The following is a 24,787-nucleotide window of genomic DNA, read 5'->3' as shown; positions in this document are numbered from 1 at the left end:
TTTCTTAAAATTGTAGAGCCATTTTCTGGAGGAAAAATAATTCTGCCATTATTATTTTCATATCAAAGAACCCAGTCATGGGAGAGACACATTAATTTGACATGTTTAGCAGCTTTTGAGCTTTTGAAAAAACTGTAAAAGAATCCTAGCTACATCTGTCACATTGACAATCTTTTTTCCTGACCTTTAACAGTAAGTTAAGGAGAAATTGATCTCTCTAGTTTACATTTTCTCAGGCACTTCGAAAGCTCTGAGCAAGCCCAGCTTTTTCTCATGGAATAACCCAATACTGATGGAATCTCTAGCTGGAAATGTTTAATGGGTGCTTTTGTTATTAAATGCTTTGTATTTTATTAATACAACAATATTATTATTTGTATTTTCTTATTAATAAAATACAAGTGATTATTATTTTGCCAGAGCTCGGGTTTGAACTCAGGGTCTGGACACTATCCCTAAATTTTTTTTTTTTTTTGTCAGTCGTGGGGCTTGAACTCTGGGCCTGGGCGCTGTCCCTTAGCTCTTCAGCTCAAGGCGAACGCTCTACCACTTGAGCTACAGCGCCACTTCTGGTTTTCTGGTGGTTTATTGGAGATAGGAGTCTCACGGTCTCTCCTGCCCGGGCTGGCTTTGAACCGCGATCCTCAGATCTCAGCCTCCTGAGTAGCTAGGATTACAGGCGTGAGCCACCAGCGCCCGGCAATCCCTAAATTTTTTTGATCAAGGCTAGCACATTACTACTTGAGCCACAGCTCCATTTCAAGCTCTTTGTTAGTTAATTTGAAATAGAGTCTCAACAACTTTCCTGCTCCAGCTGGATTTGAATCTTGTTCCTGAGATCTCAGCCTCTTGAGTAGCTAGGATTATAAGGCATCAGCCACTAATACACAGGTAGTTACTCATTTATTTTGTGTGTGTGTGCCAGTCCTGAGGTTTGAACTCAGGGCCTGGCACTATCCCTGAAATTTTTTACTCAAGGCTAGTGCTCTACTACTTGAGCCACAGCCTCACTCTTGGCTTTTTGGTGGTTAATTGGAGATAAGAGTCTAATGGACTTGCCCAGGCTGGATTCAAGTTACAATCCTCAGATCTCAGCCTCTTTGAGTATGAGCTACCAGCACCTGGCTTTTCATTTGTTTTTTTTGTTTGTTTGTTGTTTGTTTTTTGTCCGTTGTGGGTCTTGAACTCTGGGTCTGAATGCTGTCCCTCAGCTCTTCAGCTCAAGGCTAGTGCTCTACCACTAAAGCTACAGCGCTACTTCCAGTTTTCTGGTGGCTTATTGGAGATAAGAGTCTCACGGACTTTCCTGCCTGGGCTGGCTTTGAACATGGATCCTCAGATCTCAGTCTTCTAAGTAGCTAGGATTACAGGCGTGAGCCACTGGCACCCAACTGGCTTTTCATTTGTTTCTGACAGTGTTATTATATTGTCCAAGCTGGTCTCCAACTCTTGGGCTCAAGGATCCTCCTGCCTCAATCTTCCCTAGGACCGGAGACTATAGGTGGGCTGACTCCACTGCTTTTTCTTGTGGGTATCACTGGTAGTACCATGGTAACAATATTTGAGACATTCTCCATACTGTTTCAGTATATTAGCTATATTGTCTTTTCTCCAACTAGGTTCAGATGATATCTTCCTAGTCAGGAGTGTAAACACTGAGCAATCTCTGTGTTTGTGTGTGTGTGTGTGTGTGTGTGTGTGTGTGTGTGTGTGTGTGTGTGTGTGTGTTTGTGTGTGTGTGTGTGTGTGTGTGTGTGTGCTGGTCAATCTGTGTGTGTGTGTTTGTGTGTGTATGTGTGTGTGTGTGTGTGCTGGTTACTGGGTTAGAACCCAGTGCCCAGAGTATAGCCTCTGTCCTTTAGCTTTTTCATTAAGGCTAGTACTTTATCACTTCTTTATCACTTGAGTCAGATTTCTACATCTGGCTTTTTTTTTCCCCCCTGGTTAGTTGAAGATAACAGTCTCACAGATTCTCCTGCTTGGACTGGATCCTCAGATCTCAGCCTTCTGAGTAGCTGGGATTACAGGCGTGAGCCATGGCATCCTGCTGATTGAGCAATATTAACAGAGGGCTATGCTTCTAATGTTCATCCCTGGCCAGTTGTGGAACCCTCTCCCTTGTTATTGTTTATGCACAGTGTTTCAGGTCCCAAAATCATAAAAGGTCTCTATTGAGCAAAGATGCTCCTGCTTGTGACGGCAGGGCCTTAGGTTTTTGTTTTTGTTTTTTTTTTTTTTTTTGTCGGTCATGGGGCTTGAACTCTGGGCCTGGGCGCTGTCCCTCAGCTCTTCAGCTCAAGGCAAGCACTCTACCACTTGAGCTACAGCACCACTTCCGGTTTTCTAGTGGTTTATTGGAGATAGGAGTCTCACGGTCTGGTCTTTCCTTCCCCGGGCTGGCTTTGAACCGCGATTCTCAGATCTCAGCCTCCTGAGTAGCTAGGATTACAGGCATGAGCCATCGGCGCCCGGCTTTGGGCCTTAGGTTTTTAACTACAGTGTAACCAGACACTCCCACATCATGTATCTGACAGGTGCTGTGTATGCAGGCTCCCTGCATCCATCCATCTTCCTGGGCAGAGTCCTGAGTAGCCAAAGGATCCTGGACCAGGGTCTCAGCAGCATTAGCAGTTAACCAATAATGAACGACATCCTTTGAGCCCTTTGTGTTTCCTGGAGCCCCTCCAGAAGCAGCCCAGAAAGAGCAGAGATGCTAATCGCTTTGTGCTCCCAAATGTGGTCAGTGAAGGAGTGCAGGTTTCCCTCTTGACCCCAGTGTCACTCCAGGAGAAAAAAAAAAAAAAACAAAACCCTCCAGCTTTCCCTTCACATGAAACCTCTGCTCCTCCTGCTCTCACCCAAAGGAGAGCAAGAAAGTGGGATTAAGGGGCTATCCTCCAACCGGCACAAGCTCTATTGTTGTTCCCCTCAACACTAAACAAGGAGCTTTGCAGAAAAACAAAAGGCTCCTCCTTCCCCTGCCCCCACTCGCCCTTCCTTCTCCCTCTCCTCTTTCCTTCCAACTTCACACTTCCCCATCTGCTGCTTTCCCTCTATCACCCATCTTCTCCCTCCCTCCCTCCTGTCCTTTCTGTTCTCTCCTTTTCCCACCCAGTTCCTGTCCCCTGGTTCTCCTTTGCCTCTTTACCTCCTGTTTAACTGGTTTAGACTTGGCTCCTATAAAACCCTTCCTTTTCCTTCTCTTCAGAAAAGTGTCCTTCCCTGATCTTTGAGGTACTGCTGAGCACCCATGGCACCTTTACTGACACAATGGGGACCCATTAGTGGGCACCAGGGTGGTATGGGGCTTCCTTGTTCCTGGGACTCCCCTCCCCTCCAAGGCACACACATGCATAGACCATTAGAGCTTGGTGGCCACACCAGGTGGTCTCAGTGGGTGGCAGTGAGGTGCTACTAGACAGTCAGCTTTTCCTCCACATCTGGACCACTCACAGCCCTTACTGAGGAGGGCGCAGCTTGCTGTGGACTCAGTGCTGCTGCCTGCAGAATGAGTGGCAACTTGAACCACTCATGTGTTTGAATATGGAATGATAGCAAGGATGTGACATGACAAAAATTTACTGCTAATATTAGGTCTCTTCTCCTGTCCTGTCCTGTCCTGACCTTCCTCTCCTTTCTTTTGCTACAAGGCCTTGCTATATTGCCCAGGTTGGCTTCCAACTCCTGGGCTCTAGCAATCTTCCTGCTTCAGCTTCTCTGACACATGCTACTATTCCCAGTTCTTTAATTTTATTCTCTTATGGTAAAATATACAGAACATAAAACTTCTATTTTAATCATTTTTAGGTATACAGTCTAATATCTTAAGAAGACTTCATGGGCTGGGAAGGTGGCTCAGTGGTAGAGCTCTTGCCTTGCGTGCCTGAGGCCCTAGGTTCGATTCCTCAGCACCACATAAGCAAAAAGAAAAAAGCCGGAAGTGGTGCTGTGGCTCAAGTGGAAGAGCGCTAGCCTTGAGCTGAAGAGCTGAGGGACAGCGCCCAGGCCCAGAGTTCAGGCCCCACAACCGGAATCCCCCCCCCCAAAAAAAGAAGATTTCATGCAACTATCACAACCATCCATCTCCAAACTTTTGCATCTTCTCAATCTGAAGCTCCATATCATCTATACAATGGTTCCCTCAACCCTCTGCCCTTTTCAGCTTCTGGAAAGCACCATTCAACTTTTTGTATTTTGTTTTTAAGCGACAGGGGTCTTAATATATATCCAGGCTAGATTCCAACTTGAGATCCTCCTGTCTCTACTTCTTTTTTTTTTTTGGGGGGGGGGTCCAGTCATGGGGCCTGAACTCTGGGCCTGGGCACTGTCCTTCAGCTCTTCAGCTCAAGGCTAGCGCTCTACCACTTGAGCTACAGCGCCACTTCCGGCTTTTTTCTTTTTTTTCTTATGTGGTGCTGAGGAATTGAACCAGGGCCTCTGGCATGCAAGGCATGTGCTCTACCACTGAGCCACCTTCCCAGCCTCTGTCTCTACTTCTTGATTACTGAGATTACATCTATGAACTATCATACCCAGCTACATTCAGTTGCTGTTTTCATGAGTTTGACTCCTCTAGGGACCTCATAAATAGGATCCTAGAACATTTGCCCTTTTGTGAATGGCTTACTTTATTTGGTTTAGTGGGTGACTTTACTTTTTGATGTGGCATTTGTTTACTTTCTCATTCTGTGTGAATAAGAAAGTGCTAGCACTGAGGTTACTTGTAGAAACTAGATTTGGCCTTTGAGGAATGAGTGCTTGACACTGGTCCAGCAGGAACTAGGATGCGGCTTTTCCTCTGCTCCAGTCTGTCTTTGTCCTACAGCCGCCTTTTCCCAGGGTGTCCCTGGCAGAGAAGCATAGAATAGACAAGGAGCCAGACACCAGCCATGGTGGCTCAGGCCTGTAATCTTATTCACTTTATTTACTCAAGAGGAGGAGGGAGACCCACCTACCCATCCTGAGCCCTAGCTTTGTACATGGGCCCCCAGGAGCTGCAAGGCTGACTGGCAGCCTGTGGCTTACATCCTGAGCCCTGTGCCGTGCCACAGAAGTGAATCCCCAGTGCACTGCCAACCACTACCCTGAGCATAAAATGGAGCACTTGAGTAAGGTGTAATCTAATTGTCAGAGAGTTTGCCCTGGCAAAAATGTCTTCTTGGCCATCCTGAAATGGGCTACATATTTATTTGTACTTGCCCCACATAGTATTTGCACAAAGGGCCTGCTCTGTGATAGGGGAAGAGGGGGGCAAATAGCTGGATTTTGTTTGCATGTGCACGGAAAGCTTCTCTTTCTCTTTCTCGGTGCACTGTTGCCATAGCAACCAGAACATAGTTCTTCAAAATAGGGAAGGAATCTCTTGGGGCACTTGGGAACTTAGCAAAGTGAGAACATAAGTAAGGCTCAATTATAGATGCTGGCGTAAATACCTGATTATTAATAGGCATAGGTGTGGTAGAAATTAGTAGGTGAATTTTTCTGTCACCCAGAGAATAGAAAAGAAGTGGTGAGTGGGCTCTTCCCTCCATGCCAGTCTTCTGCACATATTACCATTTCCCAATGAGGTCAGACTTTAGCTTTTCCTGGGTCATAACCAAGGAGATGGCGATGGAGTAGACCCTTGGAGGCTGCCCCCGGAGTGTGCTTCTGTCTCTGCCGACTGGCCAGCTCTTGCCTTGTGCACCCTGATACTGTCGAGCCCAAGACAGCTTTGTGTGTCTTCCTGCACCAGCCCGGCTGTCCACGCTACCCGCCTTGGAGACAGTTATCCTTCTCCTGGCAGTAACTCTCTGGTCAGGTAGAAACTTGTGGAATCTTCCAGATCCTGGAGATGGAGGTGCATGGTGCTCTAGCCCCTTCTCTGTTTCATGCATAGTGCTGGCAGCCCTCCTGCACCTCCTTGTCCACACTAAGTCTCCCTGTAAGGCCTCTTCCAGGAGCTTTTTTTTTTTTTTTTTTTGCCAGTCCCAGGGCTTGAACTCAGGGTCTGGACACTGTTCCTGAGCTTCTTTTGCTCAAGGTTAGCATTCTACCACTTGAGCCACTTCCGGCTTTTTCTGTGTATAAGGTAATGAGGAATTGAACCTATGGCTTCATGCATGCTAGGCAAGAACTCTACCACTAAGCCACCTTCCCAGTCCCTGAAGCAGGAGTTGATATAATCCTTCAGCTCCTGCCCTCAGCTTATTGTTTCCCACCACCATTCTAGCCACTTCTACAATCCTGCCCCTGCCTGGCACAAGGCTGTCACCTTTACTCCAGTCTGATCACATGTATCCCCTCTTTCAGCATCTAAAGCAATTTTTTTCTGAAGAACTTTTTTTTTTTTCTTCTTCCCCCTTCAAGGCTTCTATTCCTTTCCCAGTTCCTGGGAGCTCTGTGTTCAGACCCTTAAGCAGTTGCAAATGAGACAACCTCCTTCTCCATTAACAAAGACAAGTTTACTTATCTCATGGTGGCACTGGGATGAGAATCCAGTTATAGTGCAAGGACTTTGGGTTCTGGCCTCCTGCCGCGCCCACACGTCTGCAGTAATGGTCACTACTGAGGCAGGCACGCTCAGAGCGGAGAGGTGTGATTTCCAAGTCAGGAGCTCTTATCGCTCAGCTCAGCATTGTCATTCTCCATAGCTCCATTGATAGAAAGTTGTGTCATTGGTACCCAGTCCCTTTTGGAAACAGAGCAGGATTTGATGCTGGTACCAACCCCAAGTCCTACATTGGGTTAATAAGTCCCTCGGGCTGTGCTGTCAGCCTGGTGCAGACTATCACCATTGGCTGCACTTCAGAGTCTGTCTTGAAGCTTAAAAGACACCCATGCTGGGGTCTCGCTGCAAGTTTCCTCAGAAGGGCTAATTACTTTGGACTTCTTCCTGGGTATGGCTTTGTTTTTGTTTTTGTCAGAGTTCCTAGGATGATTGTAAGGTGCAGCCCATGTTGAGACATCTGTATATGCCCTCAGCTAAGGAAACTATTATCAGTTTAGAAGTCATATACACCAAGTAAGAGAGCCTTAATGGACATTAGCTCCCCCCCCCCCCAGGCCTGGGCCTGGGCCTGGGCATTGTCCCTTAGCTTTTGTGCTCAAGGCTAGCACTCTACCACTTGAGTCATAGCTCCTCTTCCAGCTTTTTTTTTTTTTTTTTTTTGGTCTGGTTGTGGGGTCTGAACTCTGGGCCTGGGCGCTGCTGTCTCTCAGCTCTTCAGTTCAAGGCTAGTACTCTACCACTTGAGCCACAGCACCACTTCCAGCTTTTTTCTTTTTGCTTATGTGGTGCTGAGGAATCGAACCCAGGGCCTCATGCATGCAAGGCACTCTACCACTGAGCCACCTTCCCAGCACCTCTTCTAGCTTCTTTGGTGTTTAATTGTAGATAAAAGTCTCATGGAGTTTCCTGTCTCGGCTGGCTTTGAAGATGATCCTCAGATCTCAGCCTGGGTAGCTGGGATTCCAGGTTTGCGCCACCAGCACTTGGCTTACATTGGCTTATTTGATTATTGTTATTTCAAGTATTGTTAGCAGTTCCAGTGCTATTTTTTAATCGGAAGGACTTTTCTGTGGGGATTTTTTCCTTCCAAATTTGCTATATTTTTACTTGTGGTTTTATTAATTTCATGTCATCTTCTTGTATATGTATATATTTTGAATATGTATGGGCTGGTAGTGGGACTTGAATGTCAGGGCCTGTCACTGTCCCTGAGCTTTTTCACTCAAGGCTAGTGCTCTACCACTTGAACCACAATTATACTTCTAGATCTTTGGTGGATATTGGAGATAAAAGTATCATAGACTTTCCTACTTGGGCTTCAAACCTTAAGCCTCAAATCTCAGCCTCCTGAGAATTTAGGATTACAGGCATGAGCTACTAGCACCCAGCCTAGGAGAAATGTTATTGGGGTAGATTTTTTTCCCCATACATTGGGAAAGTCTAGCACAGTAGTCCTTCCAGTCAGCAGCACATTAACATCGCATAGAAAACTATTAAGACCCAAAGCCTAGGTCTGTTCCACTGACCTCAGATTTCCTGCAGCTGGGGTGGTGGCATCAGCAGATGATGCCAGTAAACTGTCAGGTTTGAGAATCTACAACCCAGAATATTATGCTTCAGATGTTCCTGGGATCTGCTTCAGCTGCAGACCCACGTGCATTAGTCATGGTGAGCTCTGGAGTCTGTAATCTTAACCTCTTCCCAACAGCAGATTCTTCAGCCAAGAACCTCCTCTGAGGCCAGAGGTGCTGGTCTATAGCAATGGAAGAATCCAGAGGGCTTCAAAACTCACCTAAGCCTAGGCCTGAGAGCAGTACTTTAATTGCATTGAGTAAGGCTTAGAATTTGGCTTCTTTTCTTCTTTCAGTACTAAGGTTGAGGATCTCATGCTTTCTGGTCAGGTACTCTACTGCCGAGCCACACCTTTAGTCTCTTTTCCTGTTTTGTTTTTGTTGTTGTTGTTGCAGTGGTTATTTTTTAGATAGAGCTTGCTTCTTGCCCAGGGACAATCAGCCTGTTTTAGGCTTCCCATCTCACTAAGATGACAGGTATGCACCATCATCTCAGTGCCTCCATTTGAGTTGGAGTTTGAAGGGCTTTTCTGCCTAGGCTGACTTGTAACTGTGATCTTCCCATTCTTATCTTACAAAAAAGAAGATTATAGGGGCTGGGAAGGTGGCTCAGTGGTGTGAGTGCTTGCCTTGCATGCATGAGGCCCTGGGTTTGATTCTTCAGCACCACATAAGCAGAAAAAAAAAAAGCTAGAAGTGGTGCTATGGCTCAAGTGGTAGAGCGCTAGCCTTGAGCTGAAGAGCTGAGGGACAGTGTCCAGGCCCAGAGTTCAGGCACCATGACCGGCAAAAAAAAAAAAAAAAAAGAAGATTATAGACAAGAGCCATTGGTACCCTGCTCAGAATTTGACTTTTAAAAAGCTCCTCAGGCTGGGCACCAGTGGCTCATGTAATATTAGCTATTCAGGAGGCTGAGATCTGAGGATCACAGTTCAAAGCCAGCCCAGGCAGGAAAGTCCATGAGACTCTTATCTCCAATTACCCATCAGAAAACCAGAAGTGGTGCTATGGCTCAAGTGGTAAAGCGTTAACCTTGAACTGAACTGCTCAGGGATAGTGCCCAGGCCCAGAGTTCAAGCCCCAGGACCCTCAAAAAAAAAAGCTCTTCAGGTCATCGTTGTACTAAGTTCCAGGTTGTGAAGCAAAATGGTAGTAGGTACTAGTTATGTCTCTAGTTATATCAATAGTTAATCAATGGCATAAAGTGAAGAAGAAGGCAGGAGACAAACAAGGCCAGGAGAGGCTTCCCCTCTGGAACACCAAATCTGTACCGTGGTCCCCTGTAGGGAGAAGGTACCATAAGGCTGCCAGATTTTTTTCCAGCTCATAGTAAGCCTCTTATTTGCATATTGTTGGAATATATTTACATGTTGACTGTTAACCAGTCCTAAGTCAAACTATATAAAATAAGATCGAGCTTGTCACTTGCTGCAGTTACGTTCATCAGCAGTGTCAGTGTAGAGCAGAAAACAAGCACAGAACAGATTTTGGAACCATGAAGGTGGAAGAGGGAAAGGACTCAGCTGCTGGAGGGAGGAGAGAGGCTCAGGAAGCCCTTCTTCCTGAGCTGTGGCCACCATGACTGGGCTACTGACGGCCCCTCCAGACTCAGAGTCCGCACATGCTGTGGCCTGAATCCCCGCACCTCTCCTTTATTTCAAGCAGTTTCGCTGCTTTTGATCTTTTCCAATCTAGCCTGTGTGTCACAGGGAGTCTTGCCGGTCCTATTTCCAGGTCTTTCTTTTGAGTGACCCTCCCTGCATCTTCTGGGAATGTTCTGAACCCTTATGGGCTGCCTCCCAGCCACTGCACACAGCCATACAAGGGCGTTCCTTGAGCAAGGCTCCTGACTAGGGGTCAGAAGAACTGACCGTCACCTTGCTCCATTCCCCAAGCCACACTGCAATAGGAGCACCAAGCACCCTTTTCTCCTATCCACTGAAAGGATAGGAGAAATCCTTTTTGAAGTCTATATATTGAGGGCTGGGAAGGTGGCTCAGTGGTAGAATGCTTGCCTTCCATGCATGAGGCCCTGGGTTTGATTCCTCAGCATCACATAAGCAGAAAAAGCAGGAAGTGGCACTGTAGAGCGCTAGCCTTGAGCTGAGGGACAGCACCGAGGCCCAGAGTTCAGGCCCCACGAAGAAGACGAAGACGAAGACGAAGAAGAAGAAGAAAGAAGGAGGAAGAAGAAGAAGAAAGAAGGAAGAAGAAGAAAGAAGAATCTATATATCAAGATGGCATTGTAGAAACCCTGTGTGGGGTACCCATTGGTATTCATTAACTGCTTACTAAGTGAATGAATGGATTAATGCATGAGCAAAAGACCGGAGAGTAGGCAATGAGGACAAGTAGAGATTTTCCTGTCATTTAGGTAAAAATGAAAGAGGCTGGAAAAACAGAGTATAAGTGTTCTATGGGTGCAAGTTGAGGAATGGAGGAAAGAAGGAACTCATCATGGTTGGATGATGGTTCAAGGATGATGGAGAAGAAAATGGAAATTACTTGCTGCTTAGTCACCAGTAACACTGACTCTTTCACCAGAATGCAGGTGAGGTGGCAGATGAGTCCTACTGACTTGCTTCTGAGCACTTGGCTTTGGTTGGTTGCTGAGGTCTGAATGTGGTTTGAGTTTTTCCCCAACAGTTCATATGTTGGGAGCTTGTTCCTCCATTGGAGATGTGAGTGTTGCTGGGCTCTTTAAGAGATGGAGCCTAGTGGGAGGTTCCTAGGTCATGGGGGGGGATGGGGGGGTGGAAGGGATGCCCATGAAAGGATTTGTGTGTTTTTAGAGGATTCCTGAATTGTTTCTGCATTTTTTTTTTTTTTGTCAGCCATGGGCTTTGAACTCGGAGCCTGGATGCTGTCCTTGAGCTCTTTTTGCTCAAGGCTAGTATTCTACCACTTTAAGCCATAGCACCACTTCCAGTTTTTTGGTGATTGAAGGTAAGAGTTTTATGGACTTTCCTGCCTAGGCTGGCTATGATCCTGAAATCCTTAGATTTCAGCCTCCTGAGTAGCTAGGTCTGTAGGCATGAGCTTCTTCGTGTGTATTTCATACATCGGCTGTGGACATAGTAGTGTGTGCGTATAATTCTAGCATGTGGGAGGCAATGTTAGGAGAATCTCAGGTCCAAAGTCAGCCTAGGCTAATAGTAAGACCCTGTATAAACTAAACAAAATCCAAAAAGGAATTGTCTTAATGTCTTTTTCTAGTTTGTCTACCATCAGGTGTTTCCCAGAGAGTTTCTACCAATTTGTTTTTTTCTTTTGGGAAATATTTTCCTAATTTTATGGTTTTTATTATCTTATCTTGTGGTTATTCAAAATTAAGCCTTTGGATCTAAAAATCATGTGAGAGCTGACTTGCTCTTCTTTGATCAAATGTTATGATCTAAAGCACCATTTCTGCTGGACAGACTTGTAGTGAGCTGAAAGTACAGTGAGAAAAAGGAGGAGTGGACATAGTTTAGAGCAGGCAGGGGCTATGATTAATAATGGAGCTGCTCCTGCTCTGCACACATCCATCTCAAGCAGCTAAAGTCTTTCTGACTGGCTAAGGTTTCCCTGTATGTCACTGCCTTTTGTAAATCTTCTCACAAATCTGCAGAATGATGAAGAGGGGAAGCTTCTAATAAACGTGTCTTTAATTACTGAGCTAGATGTGGTCTTCCATCCAGTTCTTTTTACTCAGTTAAGATGGAGCCAGCGTATCCATCTTTTCTTAAAACTAGACTTGAATACTGTTTTTTCTACTGTAAAAGGTGCATTGGCAGAGAGAGAGGCCCATATTCTAAGGCCAGCATCATTTGTTGATTTTCTGTCTTTATGTGCATGTAACTGTAGACAGTACAGTTGAACATCTCTAATCTGAAAAAATCTGAAATCTAAATATTTTTTTAAATTTAAAACTTTTTGAAAGTACTGTACCTGAATTTATATGCTAGGTTACAGTGAAAACACAGGGGCAAACCAAGCATGGTAGGACAGGACTATAATCCTGGCACTCATGAGGAAGGAAAATCTCCTGAGCTATTTAGTGAGACTCTAATTTAAAAAACCATGGGCTAGGGATATAGATTAGCGGTAGAGTGCTTGCCTAGTATATAGAAAGCCCTGGGTTCACTCCCTTGTGTTACAAAAAAATTAATGGCAAAAAATTACCTTCAGGCTATGTGTATGTAAAACAGAAATGCATTTTATATTCAGACTTGAGTGTCATCCCCCGGATGTCACATTAAGTACATACAAAATTTCCCAAATTTAAAAACATCTCAAGTTCCAAACATTTCTATTCTCAAACATTTTTGCTAAGAAATACTCAACCCGTATTAGTGGTTAGTAACGTTTGAATATACCTTTTTCATCTCTTTCTCCACGGGAGCTATCTGCACAATATATTGATACTGGAAGTCGTTTTCCAGGAAGAAATAGGTACTCCATTCTCCTCCTCTCAGAAGATAATGCCAGTAAACAGTGCTGTCTATTTTTTAAATTTCAGCCCAAATGACATTTTGTTTCTTGATTACTTTTGTTATGATTATTTTCTTGGTTTCTATGTGAGCTTGTGTTCTGCTATAATTTAGAAAGATTATTTGTGTGTCCTATTTTTCATTAAAATCAGGTTTTTGCAGGGAGGAGGCTAGTATCATGGCTTCAATGGGAAAATGCCTGCCTAGCATGTGTGAGGAGCTCTTGAGTTCAAAACCCCAGTATCTTAAATTTTTTTTTCACAAGTTTGTAAATAGAGAAATTGTATTTGGGACTAACCCCAGTTGTGTCTCCTGCAGGACAGCCTCCCTGGCCGCTGGTGCCTGCAGGCGCCGCTACAGCCTCTGGCCCAATCGCAAGTACATTCCTCGGAGGGCAGTACTCTACGTCCCTGGGAATGATGAAAAGAAAATAAGGAAGATTCCAAAGCTGGAAGTAGATTGTGCTGTGCTCGATTGTGAGGATGGTGTTGCCGTGAATAAAAAGGTAATGGCGTGGCTTTCAGAGGGGAAGAGAAACAGAAATCTCCTATTCTTGGGATTAGATCTCTTACTACTTGGATGGAATCTGCTATACTCATCTTCTGCTGATTGCTAATGTGTTTTGGATCCAGCCCTTGTATGAGTTCTCATTGTGTGTCTTTTCTCCCAGAGAAAGAATTTAACCTATATATATATATTTTTTTTTGGGGGGGGGGGTCCGGTGGTGGGGCCTGAACTCCGGCCCTGGGCCCTGTCCCTCAGCTCTTCAGCTCAAGGCTAGCGCTCTACCACTTGAGCCACAGTGCCACTTCCGGCTTCTTTCTTTTTGCTAATGTGATGCTGAGGAATTGAACCCAGGGCTTCATGCATGCAAGGCAAGCGTTCTACCACTGAGCGGCCTTCCCAGCCCCCCCCCCCAAATATATTTAAAGTCATGACATTCAGTAAATGTAATTGCCATGTGGATAGACTGAGCCACAGTGTTCCGGAGGAAGTTCTCATTTTCCTTCTTAAAGGGAAACCCCACACAGACCCTTTGGATTACATGTAGCTTCTGGCTGATTTCCTCATGGTCTGGTTAAAGCAATAAGTCTTGGAAAGTTCCTAGTCTTTGAATAGGTACAAAAGTTTCTTTTCTTCTCTTTGTCTCTGTTTCTCTCTCTCATTTGGCTTCTAAAACAGTATATTTTTTATTGTTATTGTAAAGATGATGTGCAGAGGGTTTACAGTTACATAAGTCAATTAATGAGTACAATTCTTTTTGAACAATGTCACCTCTTTCTCTCAGTTTTTCCCTCCTGACCTCCCTCCCCTACAAGTTGTATAGTTCATTTTCATGGTAGTATCTAGTGAGTATCACTGCTGCATTTGTTCATCCTTTGTCCTACCATTTCTGTGCTCCCCCCTTACCCTCCTTAAACAGATAAACTCACGTATAAGACAGAAGGTACAGAAATAAAAAAAACAGCAACAAAGGAGACAAAAAAACTACAAAAAACAAAAAGCAAAATACCATAAAACCTTTTGTTTCTATTACATGGAGTTTATTTCAATAAATATCATTTTATATGATCGTATGTATATAGCTGTTGAGCCTTTGTGATCCTCTTCTAAGAATATCCCTCTTTGGTCTCACTGTGAGAATATCTAGAATCCTGTATAATTTATCATGTCCAAGTATATTTTTTTCTTTGTCTTTTACTATCAAGTGTGTTTACTTATAGATTTGTAGGCATATTCTAGTTACAACAAATGAGGGAAACAATGCAACCTATGTTTCTTTGGGTCTGGCTTACTTTACTATAATTTTTTCCAATTCTTTGTATTTTCTTATGAGTGGTACAATGTCATTCTTTCTGATGGAAGCATAGAATTCCATTGTGTATATATACCATATCTTCTTGATCCATTTGTCTGCTAAGGAGCATCTGGGTTGATTGCATATCTTGGCTTTGGTTAACAATTTCTGCAGTGAACACGGTTGTGCTGGTAGCTTTAGTGTGGCCTTGTTTGTGGTCTCTATTGGATAAATGCCCAGGTGTGGAATTGCTGGATCATAGGGAAGCTCTATGTTTAGTCTTTTGAGAAACCTGCTTTCCAGAATAGTTGAACAAGTTTACATTGCCACCAACAGTGTAGTAGCATTCCCTTTTGGCCACATCCCTGTTTTTGTTAGTTTTCTTCATAATGGCCATTCTAACTGGGTGAGGTGGAATCTCAATGTTGTTTTGATTTGTATTTCTTTTATGGCCAGAGATGTTGAACATTTCTTCATGTGTCTATTGGTCATTCTTTCTTCTTCTGAGAAGTCTCTTTATGCCTTTAGCCCAGTTATTAATTAGACTATGATTTATTTGAGGATTTATTTTGGGAGAGGTTAATTTTTTGAGCTCAAAGTATATTTTAGATATGAGACCCTTATCTAATGCATAGCTAGTAAAAAATCTTCTCCCATTCTGTAGGCTTTCTATTTATCTTGCTAGCTATGTCATTTGCCATGCAGACACTCTTCAGTTTGATGCAATCCCATTTATCCAGTCTTCCTTTGATTTATTGTGATTCTGGATCTTCACTTAGGAAGTTTTGACCCATACCTAGGAATCATACCTCTTCCCCTAATATTTTCATGGTATTTGGCCTTCCATTGAGATCTTTGATCATTTGGAATTGATCTGGTACAGTGTGCTATATAAGGATCTAGCTTCAGTTTTCTGTGTGTTTACAGCCAATTCTGCCAGCACCATTTGTTGAAGAGGCTGTCTTTCTTCCATCATGTGTATTTGGCTCCCTTATCAAATATTAGGTGGCTATAGGTCTATGGGTTCATTTCTGAGTCTCTATTCTGTTTTATCAGTCCTCAGGCCTATTCTTGAACCAGTACCAAGCTGTTTTTATTACTATGGCTTTGTAATAGAGTGTGAAGTTTGGTATTGATATTCCTCTGACATTGTTCTTCCTGCTAAGAATTGTTTTTGCTATTCGGGGTCTTTTATTATTCCATATGAATTTTTGGATTGTTTTCTCTATATCGTTGAAGAATGTTTGTGGGATTTTAATGGGTATTGCATTGAATTTTAGGTAGCTTTGGGCAGTATTGCTCTTTCATGATATTAATCCTTCCAATCCAGGAACATGGGAGGTTTTTCCATTTCCTTAAATCTGCTTTAATTTCTTTTTTCAGATTTTTAAAGTTTTGATCATAGAGATCTTTCACATCTTTAGTTAATTCCTAGGTGTTTTTTTTTTTTTTTGAGGCTATCACAGATGGAGTTGCTTTCCTGATTTCACTATTGCTCTTCTTGTTGTTGGCATACAGAAAAGGTATTGATTTTTGAGGGTTGATTTTATACCCTACTACCTTGCTAAAGTTTTGGATCAGCTCAAGTAACTTAGGGAGGAATTTATAGGGTTCTTTAAATACAGGACCATGTCATTTGCAAAGAGGGATAGTTTTGCTTCTTTTTTCCCAAATTGGATCCCCTTTATGTATTTTTCTCACCTTATTTCTTGTCCTAGGAATTCCAGTACTATATTGAAGAGGAGTAGAGAGAGTGGACGTCCTTATCTTGTTCCTGATTTTAGAAGAAATGGTTTTAACTTTTCACCATTAAATATAATGCTGGCTGTAGGTTTGTCATATACAGCCTTTATTATATTGAGAAATGGTCCATGGATTCCTATTTCTTGTCAAATGCTTTTTCTACATCTATTGAGATGATCATATGGTTCTTGTCTTTGCTTCTGTTGATATGTTAATTATATTAATTGACTTACATATATTGAACCCTGGAATAAATCCTGTTTGATCATAGCGTAAGATGTTTTTGGTTAGTTGTTGAATTCAGTTGGTCAGATTTTTTTTGTCAGTCATGGGGCTTGAACTCAGGGCCTGAGTGCTGTCCCTGACCTCTTTTTGCTCAAGGCTAGTGCTCTACCTCTTTGAGTACCAGTTCTGCTTCTAGTTTTCTGGTGGTTAACTGCAGATAAGAGTCTCACAGACTTTCCTGCCAAGGCTAGCTTTGAACCATGATCCTCAGATCTCAGCCTCCTGAGTAGGTAGAATTACAGACATGAGCCACAGTGCCTGGCTAGTTGGCTAGAATTTTTTTTTTTCTTTTGGTCAGTCATAGGCCTGAACTCTGGGCCTGGGCACTGTCCCTTAGCTCTTCAGCTTAAGGCTAGCGCCCTACCACTTGAGCCACAGCGCCACTTCCCGCTTTTCTGTTTATGTGGTGCTGAGGAATCAAACCCAGGGCCTCATGCTTGCGAGGCAAGCACTCTACCACTGAGCCACTTTCCAGCCCTATTGGCCAGAATTTTATTGAGGTTTTTTGCGTTGATGTTCATTTAAAAAAAAAAAAAAAAGGGTCTATTGATCTCTTTCTTTGGTGATTCCCTATCTGGTTTTTGGATGAGGGTCATGCTGACTTCATAGAATAAGTTTGGTAGTGATTTGACACAGCCTTGATATGAAGCTAAGGCTGCTCTCAATGTATCCTCTTGCTTCTGCCTCCTCAGTGCTGGGAGTATTGGCATGTACCACTGTACCCAGGCACATGAGGGTCTTATTTGGTGGTTGTCTGTGGATGTAGTTGGTTCCATTTTGCTTTGCTTAACTTTGTTTTCTGGATTTTTATAATGAACATGGATTTGTTTAATGACTAGGGGAAATATGTAAGACTTCATAATAATAATTTATGTTTTAATGAAATCTGTTGGTAAGACACACTTTCACCTTTGTCTGTCCTGTCTCTGGACAGTGAAGGTCAGCTGGAAATGGATTGTGGGGCTGGTGGGTAGAGAGATCTGGCCATCTGGACTCCTGCCTATCTGGTTGCCTCTAACTCCAGACGATCTGAAATAACCTGATTGTACTGTACGGCTTTCTAGATTAATTGCTTTCCTCAGAGATTCCAGAAAACAAATATTTTCCTTAATTTAAAAAATAAAGCTAATTTTCACATCTTCCCACTGGAGAATCCAAGGCTTTCTAAGTATTTGGAAAAGGATTAGAATAAGCATAGTGAATCTAAAATGTCTGCAACATCTTTGACATGTGCAAAGAAAATATAATTAATCTTCTTTCTCCCAGAGGTAAAACTAAATAGGCCTTCTTTTTCTTTCCTTCTTGAAGGCTGTAATGTGATTCTGGTATGATTCCTCCTGAAATTTATGTAGTATGCTTTAAGATTAGATAGTAAATTGTAATTCCAGTTCTCTGTGACCTAGGGCAAGTCACCTTACTTCTCTGCCTCACTTTCTTATCTGTACTTCAGGGATGACAATATCTTCTTTTGTCAGGGACAGGGATTATTACGTAGGGAAAGTTGATAAAGTGCCTGGGAGTAGCTTGATTTCCTATAAAAAGCAGATTAGATAAAGCTTCTAGCAATCAAGATTATAGGGGAATTTTTTTCAGCACTGTAGCACAGTGAGCCATTAGGTACCCAGATAAAGTTCTAATTATATTTCATTGCAAGTCTTCAGGCTATCCTCTGAGATGTACCTGAGGATGCTTCCAGTCCCTCACATGCATTGGAAACACATTCCAAGGTCTATTCCCACTTCCCTTCTGGTTCAACTGTGTCCGAAGCCATCCTTGTATTCACAGTAGCAGGAGTTGCATTTCTACTTAGGGCAATCTATGGGAGAGAAGAAGAAGGGGGGGGAGGGGAAGAGGAGGAGGAGGAGGAGGATCACACTTTTCTGCATGCTAAGATTAGAGTCACCTAAAATTCTCTTTAAAATCCACAGAAAGTCCTAGTAAGCCTGGGTAGTACTTGTAAAATCACTTTTTTTCAGGGTTGGAGGTATGGCTAGTTGGTAGAGCAAAAGCATCAGATACCAAGTGAGAGTCCCAGTCTCAGACATAAAAAAAATAAAAAGACACATTGCTTTTCGAGTAATTTCTTTTTTTCTCTCTTGCTCTCTTTTGAAATCCCCATATCTGAGCTTGAATTCGGGGACTTGCATTCTGACTTAGCTCTTTCTGATCAAGGCTGGCACTGTAGCACTTGAGTCACACTTCCACTACTTCTGTTTTTTGTTTTGTTTTTTATATTTTGAGTCTTGAACTTAGGTGGGGCTGAAACTCAGGGCCTGGGTACTGTCCCTGAGCTCTTTTGCTCAAGATGAGTGCTCTGCTTTTGAGCCACAAGTGCCCCTTCTGGTTTTGGGGTGGTAAATTGAAGATAAAAGTTTCTCAGAGACTTTTGCCTGGAATGGCTTTGAACTGGGATCCTCAGATGCCCACCTGCTGAGTAGTTGGATTACAGGCATGAGCCCACATGTGCATAGCCATTTCTGGCTTTTTGTTGGTTAATTGGAGATAAGAGTCTCTGGAATTTATCTGCCTGGATTGCCTTCTAACCTTGATCTTTAGATCTCAGTCTCCTGGGTAGCTAGGATTATTTGCCCAGCTATTTTTTTTTTTTCATATAGTTTCTATCTAGTATTTAATTTAATTTTATATATTTCAAGTTACAGCTAGACAGGCTAGAACCTGTCAAAAAAATTTTGGATTTTTATTTCATCATCTAACATTTATATAATCTGAGAATTTGATAAGCACACCATATGTAAATTTATCAAGTTTCCTATGTGAATGTTGAAGCGGTTGGGGCCAAGTGTTGCACAAACATGCGTTAAGAACTTCTGTTAGAGTTTATTTAGCAAACTGCTGCTGCTGACTAATGCCAAGCATTGTAATTTGCATGACAACCCAACAAGATATTGCTGTTCTATTTTGTTTATAAAGAAAGTAGGGCAAACTGAGGTCATGTTCATGATGAATACTGGAGATGTGGGTGTCAGTCACCACCTCCCAAAGTCTAGGCTTTTAATGAGGTTACTATAAGGCTTATGATGATTGCTTTTTCACAGCAGAAGTACATCCTCAGTGTATCTGCACTTCATTTTTCTGGTTTCTTTTCTTTTTTTTTTTTGCCGGTTGTGGGGCCTGAACTCTGGGCCTGGGCGCTGTCCCTCAGCTCTTCAGCTCAAGGCTAGCGTTCTACCACTTGAGCCCCAGCACCACTTCTGGCTTTTTCTGCTTATGTGGTGTTGAGGAATTGAACCCAGGGCCTCATGCATGCAAGGTAAGCACTTTATTACTGAGCCACTTTCCCAGCCCCTTTCTGGTTTATTTTCTATCCCTCTCCCCTCCCTCCACCCCTCCCTCCCTCCCTCCCTCACTCCCTCCCTTCCTCCCTTCCTTCCTCCTTCCTTCCTTCCTCCTTCCTTCCTTCCTTCCTTCCCTCCCTCCTTCACTTCCTCCCTCCTTCCTTAGTCTGTTTCTTTCATTCTTTTTTTTTTTTTTTTTTGGTCGTGGGGCTTGAACTCTGGGCTTGGGGACTGTCCCTCTTCAGCTCAAGGTGAGTGCTCTACCACTTGAGGCACAGCGCCACTTCTGGTTTTCTAGTGTTTATTGGAGATAAGCGTCTCCTGGACTTTTCTGCCAGGGCTGGCTTTGAACCGTGATCCTCAGATCTCAGCATCCTGAGTAGCTAGGATTACAGGTGTGAGCCACTGGTGCCTGGCTTTCATTCTTTTTTGACATATGTCACTATGTAGCCTAGGCTACATAGCCTCAAGCTTCCTATTTTTGCCTCTCAAACACTGGTTTTACAGGCTTGTACCACCAGGCCTGACCATATTAAACTCTTATTTTAGATTATTTAGTTATAATTTTGCTAAGTGAGACTATTATTTCCTATTTTGACTTTCTTGGAATTATTCAAATGTAGTCACTTCATTTTATATGCCATTTTCTTCTTATATTAAGAGACTAATTTCATTGGCTCTGGATCGAGTGTGGGTTCATAATGAAAACAATAGGAGTTTCCACAAAGCAGTTTGTAAGTACATAATACCATCTAGCAAGCTCTAATCATGTCCCACTGATCCAATTTGTGTGTAAGTAGCTCCTTCATGTCAAGAATGGCACTACCCGCTCACCTTCTCAAGCATCAAGGATAAAAGATGACTCTTCTCTTCCTTGTTAAACATATGGCTGTTCTAGCCGCTGGTGCTGGGCCACAGTGTGAATACACCAAGTAATGCCCAGAATTCCTCTGAATTATGAACACTAGGAGAAGCTAAAAAGCCACTGGTGCCCGGCTGTGGTATCATTTTTACAGAGGTAAGACTTAGAAAATAGGTAGGAAGATGGATATCATATTCTTTGAAGTGTTTCTTTCACCTATAAGAACATAATTTGAAGGTTAAAAAGACAGACTTAGGGAAGTGGCGCTGTGGCTCAAGCTGTAGAGTACTGGCCTTGAGCTAAAGAGCACAGGGACAGCACCCAAGCCCAGAGTTCAAGCCCAGACCGACCAAAAAAAAAAAAGACAGACTTGGGAGCCAGGAGTTGGTGGTTCAGGCCCATAATCCTAACTACCCTGGTGGTTTTGGTATGAAGATTGCAGTTTGAAGCCCGCCCAGACAGGAAAGACTGTAAGACTCTTATAATTAAATAACCACCAAAAACCAGAAAGTGGAGGTGTGGTTAAGGGATAGAGCACCAGCTTTGAGCAAAAGAGCTAAGGGACAGCACCCAGGCCCTGAGTTCAAGTCAGAAGAAAGTAGGAAGAAGGAAGGAGGAGTGGGGGGAGCAACAACAAGGACAACAAACTTGGGCTAGGGATGCCTATGAGGATCTAAAATGTTTATTCCCGCACCCCCCCCAAAAAAAAAAGAAGGAAAGAAAGGTAAGAAAGGGAAGGAAGGAAGGAAGGAAGGAGGGAGGGAGGGAGGAAAGAAGGAAGAGAGGGAGGGAGGGAGGGAGGCAGGGAGGGAGGGAGGGAGGGAAGGAAGGAGGGAAGGAAGGAAGGAAGGAAGGAGGGAGGGAGGGAGGAAAGAAGGAAGAGAGGGAGGGAGGGAGGGAGGGAAGGAAGGAGGGAAGGAAGGAAGGAAGGAAGGAGGGAGGGAGGGAGGGAGGAAAGAAGGAAGAGAGGGAGGCAGGGAGGGAGGGAGGGAGGGAAGGAAGGAGGGAAGGAAGGAAGGAAGGGAGGAAGGAAGAAGGGAGGGAGGGAGGGATGGAGGGAGGGAGGGAAGGGGAGAAAGAAAAAGAGAAAAGATGAGATTTGGAGTCAAGTTGCCTATCTTGCAGACAATGTGACCCTTAGGGAAATTATTCTACTTTTACTTTAAAATAAGCAATGTGGTAATAGTATTAGAAGTGCCTGGAACCATGCCTGGCACTGAACCAGCCTTAATGAGAGTGTGCTAAGTATGTAAATAGCGATTTTCTTAGCTGTACTTCTGGCCAAAGGTCTGACAGAGCAAAGTAGCTGCCAGTGGCTTAGATTGCCAAGGCAAGGTTCGTTGGTTTTGGCTTTGCTATTTCAGGAAGCCAAAACCAACCAGCTATGTAGCCTAGGCTGACCTCACGCACAAGATCCTCCTGCCTCAGTTTCTGGAATGCTAGGATTGCCACCACATTTAGCTAGCTGGCAATGATCAACACCTTGCATTTCTGACTCTTACAGGGTAGTGTAGTGGGACACATGGGCTTTTCCAATTTTGCAGTTTTTTTAAGTCTCTTCCTCCATTATGGTAGACAAAATGGCTTTGCAGACAGAAAAATCTCAATGTGTCACTCAGGCTCCTCCCATGCTGCTTCACAAGAAGGAACTGAGTGGTGGAGTGACTGCTTAGCGAGCGTGAAACTGAGCTCCAAACCCAGTACTGACAAAGACGGCTCAGAAAGATTGTTTCTCCTCCCTCAGGAAACCAGAAAGGACATTATCTTTCTCTGTATATAGGTCTTTTTTTTTTAAACTTTGCATTTCTGTGTGGAGTCTTTGAACAATTCTGAGATGCAAAGCAGTAAAAGTCCAAGGAAGACAGGAAGTGGGTCTGTGAGGTGAGGCCTGTGGGCTTTTCAGAGCAGGGAGAACAGGTCATGGTCCTGGGGTGAGGTGCACTTCTGGTCAGCTACCCCATAAAAGAGGCACACCCAGGCACCAGCAAGGACCTCTGGGGAGAGCAGAGTCCCAAGGAGTGCCTCTTCCCCTCCACCTGCCCCACAGGGCCGAGGACCCAGAGCTGACGAGGGGACTAGCTTGTCACAGCCATCCCCACCTTGAAAAGCAAGAGGAAGTCATTTACCTTTTAAGTGATGATCAAGGATTCAGCAGCCCCCTGGGCCTGTTGGTTGTTGGTTGGTCATGGGACTTGAACTCAGGAATCTGAGCACTGTCACTGAGCTCTTTTTGCTCAAGGCTAGCACTCTACCACTTTGAGCCACTTTAAGGCCACTTCTGGTTTTCTGGTGAGTAATTGGAGATAAGAGTCTCACAGACTTTCCTGCTTGGGTTGGCCTCTAACCACCATCCTCAGATCTTAGCCTCCTGAGGAGGTAGAATTATAGGTATGAGCTACCAGCACCCAGTTGCTACTGCGCTTTAGTATGAAGGATTCTGCTCCTCTGCCATCTGTCCTGGACATCAGGACACATTAAAGGCCTCAAGGAAGGTTAGTGAGTTTTTGTTGTTTTCTTAAGGTCAGACCTGGGGCTTGAACTGAGGGGCTGGGTGCTCAAGGTTAATGTTCTGCCTCTTAAGCCACAGCTCTATTTCCAGCTTTTAGGTGGTTAATTGGAGATAAGAGTTTCACAGTCTTTGTTGCCCAGGTGGTTTTGAACCATGATCCTCAGATCTCAGCTTCTTAAGTAGTAGGTAGAATTAAAGTATGAGCCACTGTAGCCCCAGCAGGAAGATTAGTCTTTGGGGAAGAGCACACAGGAAGGCAGCACAGCACTGGCAAGGGCTCTGTGGCTACATTCTTCCAACAACAATTCCTAGAGGGCCTTCTCTGGCTATGGGGCAGGTTCTGCAGACCCTTGAGGAATCCCATTTGCCAGGGTGAGATGTTTAAGACGCAACCTCAGCTGAGGCTGTGGCTTATCACTACTGTTCAGTTATACAAATATGCTTTTCTGACACTCACTCGTTTTTCCTGTCTGCAGTGCTGGGGATGGAACTCAGGGCCTCACACAGGCTAGCTAGGCAAGCTCTGAACCGCTGAGTTACAAGACCAGCACAGTGTCCTCCGTAATACTTTTTATCGCCATCCAGACGGAAGATCCTTTTCTCCCCTGAGCATGTGTTGGCTCTCATTGGCACTCTCATTTGCACTTCCTTCTTTTGTGTGTGTGCGCATTCACACAGCCACACACACACATACACACACACGCACATAGATATTAAAACCCCATTTGTGCTTACATACACACATATGCACATACCATACAGGTACACAGATCCATTTGGCTCTACTTTAAATTTCTCAGTGTTGTCACTTTTGTTGAAATAAATGAGGAGAGTGGCTAGGTGTATTCTCCCCACAGGGAGCAAGCTAAAGGATGTGCAGCTAGCGATTAATGTACACTGGGGCATGGCGAGCTGACTTCTCTTCAATAGGGGTATGAATTAGGATGGAAGGCTCCTCTCTCAGGTGCCATACCTTTATTAAAAGACTTAAGAGCTTGGGAGATTTCTTCAATAGCCATTGGGGCATCCGTGAGTCATTTGGGAACAGTATGGAAAGCTGAACCGTGCTTAGGAACTCAGCAAGGTCTTTTTGATCCTTAAAGGTTCTGATATAAAAACCTGTCCAGGTTTTTATAAAAGTAGTAAAGTGTTTTCCATCTTTTTATTAATCTCATCATATCCTTAAATAACCTTTTTCCTTCAGAAGAGTAATTGTTTACAAAAAAATCCAAACAAACTTTTTTTTCTCTCATTTTTTTTTATTCTTCAAACCAGGCATCTTTGTAAGGCAAACATAATAGTCAGCAAATTTCCACTTAATGAGCGCAACAAAGTCTCTTTACAAAAGGATGTGATCTTTAAAATTGTCAATTATTTCTTTTCCTGCAATTCCTGGGAATCCAATTAAGTAAGACTGACTATGATCCACAATATGATATATCTGACTACAGAAAGCCCAGACCTAGCCAATAAAACAGATCTTTGAGTTCCAGCTTAAAATTAAGATTAAAAAGAAAGAAAGAATTCAATTGAAATGATCTAAAGCTTTATACATGGGGAAACTAGTCTTTTCCTCTAAAATGAGGTAAGAGATAGCATGGAGACTATAGTGCAACACCATTAAACTGGTGGGGGATGGAGCTCAGTTGCTAGAGCTCTACCTAGCATGCCTGATGCCCTGGGTTTGATTTCCTGTCCCCCCAGATCATTAAACTAACTTATTCCAGTTAGAAGCACTAAGTGAAATTGCTTTTTTTTTTA

At 43.6% G+C, this 24,787-nt stretch overlaps 1 protein-coding gene across 7 annotated transcripts in view; it reads left to right on the top strand.

The window, feature by feature from the left end:
* Clybl (citramalyl-CoA lyase) overlaps nt 1–24,787 on the top strand; it is a 199,588-nt gene that overhangs the window by 91,441 nt on the left and 83,360 nt on the right. For all 7 annotated transcript variants that reach the window (XR_011367885.1, XM_070002682.1, XM_070002685.1 and 4 more), the window contains exon 2: nt 12,852–13,038. Coding sequence is in view for 6 of the 7 variants with exons in the window: in XM_070002682.1 (XP_069858783.1) it covers nt 12,852–13,038 (187 nt within the window). In the remaining variant the exon portion in view is untranslated. The remainder of the gene's footprint in view (nt 1–12,851; nt 13,039–24,787) is intronic.

This window comes from Dipodomys merriami, unplaced genomic scaffold, assembly GCF_024711535.1.
Source record: "Dipodomys merriami isolate MVZ:Mamm:240054 unplaced genomic scaffold, mDipMer1.0.p SCAF_6, whole genome shotgun sequence".
Classification (NCBI taxonomy): Eukaryota; Metazoa; Chordata; class Mammalia; order Rodentia; family Heteromyidae; genus Dipodomys; species Dipodomys merriami.
Note: the sequence above shows the minus strand (reverse complement) of the source record. Positions and strands in the feature narration are given on the sequence as shown.